Source organism: Brassica oleracea, chromosome C1 (assembly GCF_000695525.1).
Source record: "Brassica oleracea var. oleracea cultivar TO1000 chromosome C1, BOL, whole genome shotgun sequence".
Lineage (NCBI taxonomy): Eukaryota > Viridiplantae > Streptophyta > Magnoliopsida > Brassicales > Brassicaceae > Brassica > Brassica oleracea.
The window spans coordinates 31636688-31647118 of record NC_027748.1 but is presented as its reverse complement, the minus strand read 5'-3'; the positions used below and the strand labels follow the sequence as shown (position 1 = coordinate 31647118).

General features: G+C 32.9%; 1 protein-coding gene across 1 annotated transcript; it reads right to left on the bottom strand.

Moving 5' to 3' along the window:
• Positions 1 to 9266: 9266 nt before the first annotated feature.
• Positions 9267 to 10131, bottom strand: LOC106301608 (probable protein phosphatase 2C 67). Its single transcript, XM_013738058.1, has 3 exons — positions 9876 to 10131; positions 9608 to 9658; positions 9267 to 9528 (listed from the first exon to the last, which is right to left on the bottom strand). Exons 1-3 carry the CDS (start codon positions 10093 to 10095, stop codon positions 9419 to 9421), a joined length of 381 nt encoding a protein of 126 aa, XP_013593512.1. The 5' UTR covers positions 10096 to 10131; the 3' UTR covers positions 9267 to 9418.
• Positions 10132 to 10431: the final 300 nt, after the last annotated feature.

Here is a 10431-nt window from a genome sequence, read left to right as displayed (position 1 = left end):
GTGAAGAAACTTTAAATAATATATGAAATGAAACGGAGAAAGTAACACAAATGTGCAATAAATTTCACATTTTTTATGGGTCTCTCAAATGAAAAATCCATGTGACATCTTTCATTATTTTTTATCATCTTCTAATATTTCATTTTGAAAATAGTTAGATACCTTTGAAAAACCCTCAATGAGAATGTCATAACATGGCTTTTTTACGAGAGAAAACAATAATATATATAGTATCATTGTTTGTCCAATATATATATATAGTATCATTGTATTCAACAGATGATCCAAACCAAGACGATAAGTTCAAGCATCACACTCACATATGTGTCAGTGTGTGTGATCATTGATCAAGTATTTCTCAATTGCATACGTATACATCAATTAAAGTTGTTACATAAGCATCCTCGTGGGCAAATTCGGTATATGCCTGATCTTCAATATCAAACAAGATGAGGAATATATGTACTATTTTTTAATTAAATTTATAATTAGAACGAGACGAGAAATTCTTTATATTGTATATATAACAAAACGTCATACTTCTAGATATATTTGATAATTAGGTGGTTGAATGGAAATCGATGACTATCACTCTTTTAATTTATAAACATATATCAATTATCAAAGATTTCATATTTTCTTGCTGAGCGTGATACATAACTAAACTGGAAATTTTACTTCAGCAGCAGCGAAGCTGATACGATTACATTTATTTATCATTTTATTTTGCAATTAGTATTGTTGACTTATTGATACCAAACTAAAAACCTTAAAAAGGAACAATGGAAAAGAAAAATTCTAAACCAATCAGAAACTTTTGCCTTATTATCTCTCTACCAAATGGCAACGAGTCGTTATCAAAGATTGTCCATATCAATAAATTTCAATATCTTGCAATATCGCGTAGCTGTCACAGAGCCAACAGCCTGCCCAGAACCTATCGAATTTTGGGTAATTTTTGCATAGAAATGGTATCATCCCATTGTTAGTGATAAGGAATCTTTTTTAGGAAACTTGTTCTATTATTCAGTTCACTTTCTATAGTCTTACAGCAATAAATAATTAAATAAAATCAGTTTCACATCTTTTATTTATTTATACATCTTCTATATGTTAAAAAGCAAGTTGTTGTAATATCTATAGCTATTAATTTCAATACCAGGGGTGTTGGCATAGTAGTAGATTACAAGAGCCAATTGTTGCAACGCATGTGCAGTTCGTAACTCAGCATGGTTTATGTATGTGGATTGTATATTGTTTACTTTTCATAAGCTAAAAGTATTTTGTGACAAAAACTGGCACTTGAGTCAATAAGTATATCTAGTAATATATTTGTGCTCTTACGATAGATCATGAGAATACTATATATGAGCTCAAATTAGGTCTCACATGTATTGGTAACAATTACTTTCAAATACCATCATAAGTTTCTTCTTCTAAGAAATACTATAGCTTATAAACATCTTTTTAATTTATCATGCATAAAAGCAAGTTTATTACTTTTCAAAGAACTTTAAATCACTTGTAAATAGTTGTCACTACTTCTGTTATACTTTCTTTGGAAAAACATTTAGTCATATTTGAAAATAAAACATAAGAAGTGGTATTTATGAAATTTTTTTCTTGGAATTAGAAAAACAATTGTGAATTCTTGCTCCAAATTTTTTAATTAAGTATACAATGGCATTAACAAAGTTTACAATGAAAGTGAGAAAGGTGTAAAGTAGCAACCATGCACGATAAGCTTATAGAAGCCAAAAATGTATAATGCTTCACATATTATATAGTCTAAGAGTTTCCGTAGGTTATACTTTATGCATGTGTTAGCTTCACTTTTTCATGGCTTATGTCTTAATTAAAGTCACTATTTCTTAATTATATTGAAGATGAATCATAACGATGAGTGTCCCCCGCGTTGGAATATTTTGAAAACTATATAAACCTCATGATGAGTCAAATTAAGTCTATAATCAATCGAATAAGCCAAGAAGAATTTTTATCTTTCTCTCCGGCATTGGAAATATACTCGGCAGTTCTGAACATATTATTACCAAGATGCTTGGTAAAATTAATGCATTCGAATCCATATTGTTCAAACTAATTAAATTGGAAAGTACGAACCGATCGATGTATCTCATGCGGTACAAACCGTCTAGCTAGTCTTCTCACAATCACATAATGTAAATTTTAAATCGACTGAGTGATTAATCGGTAAATATCCAATTGTACATTAATTCCTTATAGATTATAGCGACATAAAATTTCAAACCTCTAATTAGTAAGTCAAAGTGGTAGAAATTTCACGGAACATCAAATGAACAAGCATTTTGGAAAAATTAATCTCATTTTAAATAATAAAAAGTATTGATTAGAACACTATTACTTCTTTTACACCTATCTCAATAGAATAGTAGTATTACTTACTCAAATTAACGGCTAAAGATAAAATAAAGAAAGAGAAAAAGGGGTCCCCATCCAAATATGTAGAAGTAATTAATAGAGTTACAGAAGAAGCAAGTAAATACAACACACCAAGCTAATCTGTCTCTGTAAGAGAGAAGAAGTGCATGAGGCTCGGAGAATCGGCGTGACATTATTCAATTTGATTCACGGTTCTACTTTGGACCACTTCTCTTTAACGCCTTTTGTTTGTCACTCATTTTCACTTTCGACCCACATACTTTTATTTAGTTGTAAAACTGACCCCACTAAAACATATTCCATCTTTTATAGCCACCCAACCCTCCTTCACGTTCTCCTCTCTCCTCTATATAAACCGTCTTCTTCTTCTTCATTGATAAGACCAATTACACGAGAAAACCCTAGCTATTACAAAAAAAATTATCTTTTTATTTTGTGCCTTTAATTTCTCTCTTTTTTCCTGTTCTGATACGGTGAAGTGAACGGTGCACAGGCATCTGATGAAGCTGCCAGCATGATCTAATTAACTTTCTTTCTCTGTTGATTTTATGACGATGGAAAAGAGATGAGTGTCGATTAGATCATGTTCGCAGTTTCACCCATTGACTGTCGCACCCTTAAACCCTAATTTTTCATCTTTGATCCCATCTCAAATTTCACAGTAGGATTTCTACTTTTTGGTATTTGATTTTCAAATGACATGTGTTACTCTTTTATCTTATTTTGTCATATTAGTTCTCCTTTTTGTGTGGCTATCTTTCTGTTCATCTGAATTTTTCATTTTCTACTTTTGTGTGTGTGTGTGTGTGTGTGTTAATTTGTTCATATTGATTCAGAGATACCTGTAATATTTGTAGGGCTAAAAAGTTGCATGCTACAGAAAACTCTAATTAGCCCAACTCATATCAAATTGATTTGAAAATCTCTATTTTTATGGCGGGATCTCAAGAGAGACTTCTAACTTCTTCTTTTCGCTATGACTGTTCTATAAGAAAACACTTTCTGGTTTATTTATTATATTTTGGAGATCTCAAGGAGATTTTCTGGTTTATTTATTTTAGGGTTTCTGGGAAGTTCAAAACTAAGTTACACAAATTTTATAGATATATGACTTCAGATGTATGGAGTTAGTCGCTTCCTAAAGATAAATCGAATTGGATCCAGTTTTGTATTAGATCAACCAAAAGTATGCAAAGTAAATATAAAAACAATAACTGGCTGATAAACATTGAAGTTCAGCTGTTTATACTGCGGAGAAAAAGTAAGGTTAGCATCTCCAAGAGCAACCTTATATTTGAGGTTTACTGAACCTTATATTTGAGGTTTAAGGGTGACCTTCTCCAAGAGTAAACTTCAAAAAAAACCTTAAAAATTTTCAGTTTTTACATAACAGTCCTTGCATTATACAAACCTCAAATAAAAGCATAAAACTTTTATATAATCTAAAATCATACAACAAAAATATTTTAAACAACATTTATTAATAAACTATTACATTTTAATAGCATATTACATATAAATAAAAAACTTAAAAATACATTATTCATTATTATTATTATTATTCCCATAATGCTCCCATATATGATCAATTAATGCATTTTGAAGCGAGAGATGAGCTTCTTTATTTTTTATGCTTTGTTTTTATTTAATCATTTATATATTTATTGAAATTTATATGTAAAATTTCAATTTATAAGAATATATAAAAGATATTAAATTGTATGGACTAAAATGATAAACAAGAAAGTTATGAAGATTTTTAAAAGACAGAAAAATATAAGGACCAAATAAATATGAAACCTCAAACATAAGGTTTTGTACAGTGAAACCTCAAATATAAGGTTTCACTGTACAAAACCTTATAATTTGAGGTTTTGAGGTTGCTCTTGGAGTAGATAAAACCTTATATTTGAGGTTTTAAAGTTGCTCTTGGAGATGCTCTTAGGCTTTGGTGTTTTAGCTTTTGCTTAAAAATGGATCTATTTTGATGGGATATGAATGCCTCATGGATCCAAGATTTTTGTTTAGAAAACTTCATTTTAGACATGGTGAGTAATGAGAGAAATTAAAGAGTAGTTCAAATTAAACTTCAAAGAAAACAGTGAACAATAAATTATACACTAACGAAACGTATGCCTGTTTTACTGTTTCATTGCTGGATACGGGTGGCAAATGGTCCCCTTCCATGTAAAAAACCTACCAATAAAACTACTCACTAATAATTTTTTCAAGTTTAGAATAGCTACATTTCAATTGTAAATCAAAGCTATATACCGATATATGCGAATTATATGATTTGTATTTAATGATCGAAACAGTTTTGACCTCATATGCCTTATATAATAAACATCTAGAGTTTAGTAAGTACAAAAGAATCATAAGATCATCAATTAATACATATCATCATCCATCGTCATAAAGATAGGGTACGTCTATTTTAGGGATGATATGATTCAGTTCATGGGTTTTGAAACTTTGGCTTTTCTATTTGTATGGGAAAGCTCCACCGAATGTACATTTTTCGTTTTGTTAAATTTATAAATGAGATTCCAAGTTGCTTTCGTCTCTTTCAAACTTTCCATTAATGGTTGTAGTTCGTCAGTTACAATCAATTTCGTCCTTATGTAAATAATTGCATTTGAGGATATATTTACACCAAAATGTATCAATCTATTCCGTATCACATTCAATTTTCTCCAACCGTTACTTTTCCTTATGCAGGAAGACAAGCCAATTATCTGACATATAAATCATTAAATGCAATTGTTTTACAAAATGTGTGATTATGTAACCTAATAATTTATGTTAGTGACAATTGTCACCATCCAGATTCACAGCTACATAAGTATATTGTATATCGTTCAAAAAGAAGGATAAAAATTTGATTCCTTTGGAAAAACCTCTTACGCGGTTTCTTTACGATACACTAATACTCTTGGCATGGCAGGCTAATATCTATAGTTTGTGGATTGAGCTTAACAATCTTCTGATTCTTCTCAGTGGAAGCAACTTTAGATCATCAGCCTCACTCTTCTCTCACATGGATGTTGCAGTGAGAAACATAACATCGAGTTTATCCCTCTGCGTCCTCATTGGACTCCACTTCCTCTATCGAAGACACTTGGTAAATAGTAGATTTTTTTACCAATCTCTCTAAGTTCCACTGTTTTTCTCTGTTTAAACGATTTTTTTTTTAAAAAGGAATCCATAATACATATTGTGTATTTTTTAATAATACTTTAAAAATATTGTGTATTTTAAATAATTTTTAATGAACTTAACATCCAGAACGAAGAATCAATCCAGCTTTGAACGAAGAACCCGGTTATTACATAGTTATTAATAATTTATAATAAGATTTTTTTTTTGTAACATCTAATTTTATTGATTTCAAATCATTGTAAACATATTACATGAATCATAAATTACAGCAAACATGTTGTTAAGAAAAACATGTAGTAGAGACAACAATAACACGATGCTTCCTAACGCACTCGTAGGATAGGCTGATTCACTAGTTTTCCTCCACTTCGTTCTTAGTCTTGAAAGATCTTTCTTGTGGTCCTTAATTCTTGTGAGTAAATGCCGTTTTCTTTTAAGAAAATCATTGGATGCGATCCATCTGTTACATCGCAGTCCGTCCCAAACACTCCCGCTGCAGGAGATAACATGTTTTGTTGTAACTATCCATGACATTGAAATTCTTTTTCTTTGAAACCAATAACACCAAATCTTCAATTTATAATCATATAGAAACAGCATCTTCCGTCTCTTTATTGTTTTGAAATCTTCACTTTCCTGTAGCAGTCCCTTATATAGTGGCTTCGATAAGATAATAAACCATCCATAGTTTATCATCCTAACCTCTTCTCTAAATAATTGAACGCCCATTGGTAGAAACCAATCACACACAAGTATCACCATGCAATGCAGTACAATCATACCACACCATCTCCAACATGATGAGAGATTTCCAAACCGTTCACGCAAAAGGAGGAAACCTGGTGGTGGCCATGGTTGTTTGAGGGCTCGTAACAAACCATCAAACCATAACGCTAACAGATAGAGGCCGATGGGTTGAAGATAATATGATATAATCCTTACCATCGGAAAGACACCATCAAACCCGAAATCTGATGGACAAATGCCGGCACTGAATCGAATATTTGGGCCACTTTTGGGCCTCAACTTTTCTCTTTAATATTTGGGCTTAGTTACATTATGTCATAAAAGTAGGTTAGAAAAAACCTTGACCTAAATTTTATGGGTTTTATAACCCCTAATCTTATGAATACGTGGAATACACGCTAACAACGCACCTCAACAAACAGAGCAGAACGAAGGTTTTTTTTGTATTCTAGGGAACGTCCCCATATTCTGCTTTCTTTTTCGCGAAGAGGAGAAACAACAATGAAGTAAGTCAATTTTTATCTGAGATTTGTTGCAACTTTCGATATAACACAAAGTTAAAGCAAAAAAAAAAAAAAAAACTTTCGATATAACATGTAAAAAAGAAAAACATGTACACCAACAAAAAAAGCTTCTATTGCTTATATAACCTTAGCTAAACTCAATTTATGTGCTGACGAGACAACTTTCATAGATTTTGAGATGCAGCTGAATATGCAGCCAAAGCTTTAGAGATCGAGCCACATAATACTGAAATTAAAATTTTAAAGAAAAATGTTGAATTGGTTCAAAGGGCTCTGTCTTCCAGCAAGGTAAAATATAGATAGTGTGACTAATTAGTATTGGTTTTTCTTCCACTTGTTCTTAAGCTTTTTTCATGTGAAACTATAGCTGGAAAAATGGGCTGAAGCAGTGAGAGATTTTGAGATCGTACATCAGGCAATGCCATACGATAAAGTCATTGCTAAATCTTTGTCTCAAGCTCAAGTTGCACTGAAGCAATCTCGCAGCGGAGTAGTTCTAAACATGGAATCTGGAGGTGATGAGATTTCTAGTCTTGAAGAGTTAAAAGCTGTATTGGCTCGTCCAGATAAATCTGTCAAGATTATCTACCTTTAGAGCCAGAGAATTTTCCTTATTAGGTATACTTTAATCGTAGAAAATTATTGGTTTTTATTTTTATTCTTTTTTTTTTGCTAATGTAAAAAATAAAAATTGTTTATCTGTCTAGACTGAAAGCATGATTATTGGAAGGTTTTTAAAGTGGGGTTCTTAGCGTAATATAATAACCTGTCTCTTAACTTTTAACTAAAAAAGTTAAGAACCGGCTCTTAAAACTCTTATTTAAGAACCGGTTCTTAACTTTTTTAGTTAAAAATTAAGAGAAGGATTCTTATATTTCGCTAAGAACCTCGTCCTAAGAACCTTCCAATAATCATGATTTAAGCCTTCTATTCTTTTTCTTACTTTTGATCTTATCTTTAAACGAGGTTTTACAAAAAAATTTCTTAATGATTATTTTTTAGGAGGCCAGATTTGAGCAAAGCTTAATTGAAACAAAACATAGCCTTTTCTTAAATCTTAGTTATTGAGTAGGGATCCGAGTGACGTTCATCCACCAAGCTAATACTTCAGCTTCATCTTGCGTGTGATTCAGACTGAACTGAATTTGAGCAGCTGCTAATTTTCTTATGAATCTTTTGATTCTTCTCAACGGAAGCAACTTTAGATCATCAGCCTACTCACTCTTCTCTCACATGGATGTTGTAGTGAGAAACAATCGAGTTTATCCCTCCTGCGTTCTCATTTGACTCGATTTCCTCTATCGAAGACACTTGGTGCATAGTAGATGCTCTTACCAGTCCCTCTAATGGATGGGATGATCCACTGTTTTTCTCCGGTTAAACGAAATAATTTTTTTAAAAAGGAATTCATATTACATATTGTGTATTTTTAATAAAAATTTTAACATCCAGGACCGAATAAGCAAACCGGTTTTGAATAAAGAACTCGGTTATTATATAATTTATAATAAGAGTTACTACATTTGGGCCTCAACTTTTCTCTTTAATACTAGGGCTTAATTACATTATGTCATCAAATTAGGTTTACAAAAAACCTTGACCTAAATTTTATGGGTCATAAGACAAGCTCCAACGGAGCCTTTTAACTGAGGTTCCAAAAAAAAAAGTGAAAAGAAAATAAATGAAAAAGAGAAATAAATAAGAGAATCGCTGTCTAAATTGGAATTTTAAGGATTGGTAAGCAACCCTACATGTCACCTTTTAATTTGACGGCCCCTGTATGTCTCTCTCTCTATCTCCTTCGATTCACCACGGCGAGCAACGGAGTCAAGGACATGGCTACATTCCCGAGCCAAATGAGATTCTCGACGGAGAAGTGAAGAAGGACGAATCCGACTCTAAGTCTGTAGGATTGATGGCGGCTGGGGATGTATCTCCGGTGGATGATCTTCAGAAGAAGATTCGACGCGCTGAGAGGTCTGGTGTTTCCGTGAAGCTTACAGAAGAGGAGAAGCGCAATTCTCGTGCTGAGAGGTATGATTAGGGTTACGAAAGGGATTCTCAAGTTTTACTGAAACCTAATAACGGATTGGAGGATTCTTATTTGGTCTTGCGCCATTGCTTTTGTTAGTAGAGAATTATTATTCAGGGATAAGACAAATTTTCTTTTGACTTCTTGTTGTCTATCCCAATCCCACTTGTTTTTGCTTTGAACGTTTTTTTTGAAATTTTGTTTGTTTTTGTACTTGAATTGGCCCTTAAATCATTAGAGCTCTGATACCATTTAGTGATTATCAATATCTCAACCTTCTGATTATCAATATCACAAATTAATATTCCGTGCTCTGTTTCTAGAAAGACAAAACAGAATAATACTGAAACTTATTACTTTATTAAGATAACGTACATACACTTATATATGTTTGACATTACTTGACTAAGCATTGTGACTTTTGGAATAAGAGACACAACTCTCCAATGTAAAGTCACTACTTATTACACACACACGTTTTGATACAACATTATAACTTACTTAAGAACCTAAATAACATACCACTAAGAACTCAATTACAAACTAACAGCTTCTTCACCGCCGAGAGAAAATCTTCGTCTGTCTCTGCAAATGCGTTCCTCATCACCTCCTCTGAAACCTCTCCACCCTCAGAAGCAAACTCTGTTGATGCGTGAAACCTGAGTGTTAGTGTGTATGACAGTTTTCAAGATTGATAAGGCGTTGTGTGTGTGTGCCTTACTCTTTAAATTGGGGAAGAGGTTGTCTGCGATGAACCTTGAAGCCTCTGGACCTCCATGTCCAACAAAAGTGCCTTGCACTGCTGGAAATGCGTTCCTCATCACCTCCTCTGAAACCTCTCCACCCTCAGAAGCAGACTCTGTTGATGCGTGAAACCTGAGTGTTAGTGTTTATGACAGTTTTCAAGAATGATAAGGCGTTATGTGTGTGTGTCTTACTCTTTAAATTGAGGAAGAGGTTGCCTGCGATGAACCTTGAAGCCTCTGGACCTCCATGTCCACCGTAAACTCCAATAAAAGTGCCTTGAACTGCTGGATTGTTGAATGTCAATGGCCCTGATTCGATCTGGCACTGATCCTCCATCACACTGTTGGCTTGGATCATTGCCATTGAAAACTCTCCAAAGGCGTGAAGGCCAAGATCTTTGTACCATGTCAATCTATAATTCTTTGTAGGACTGATCTTACTTCTCCAACAGGATTTATTCATCTTCCCAGGGGGAGTGATAACAAAGTAGTAGTAGCAGTGCTGGTTGTTGAGTTATGAGTTTCAAGTTCAAGGAAAGGACCATATATATAGTTTCAAGTTCAATTTCTTAAAAAAAAAGAAAAAAATTAAAAACCTCTAAGAGGTTCTCCCATTGGACCATGAAAAAAATAATTACACTAATAATGGTTCTTAACTTTTCAAATCACACAATTAACTATTAAATTATTGATTACAGCCCCTAATAGGTTCTTACCATGGAGTTGCTCTAAAACCCTAACCTTATGAATATGTGGAATACACGTAGTTCTAAATACACGCTAACAACGCACCCAAAGA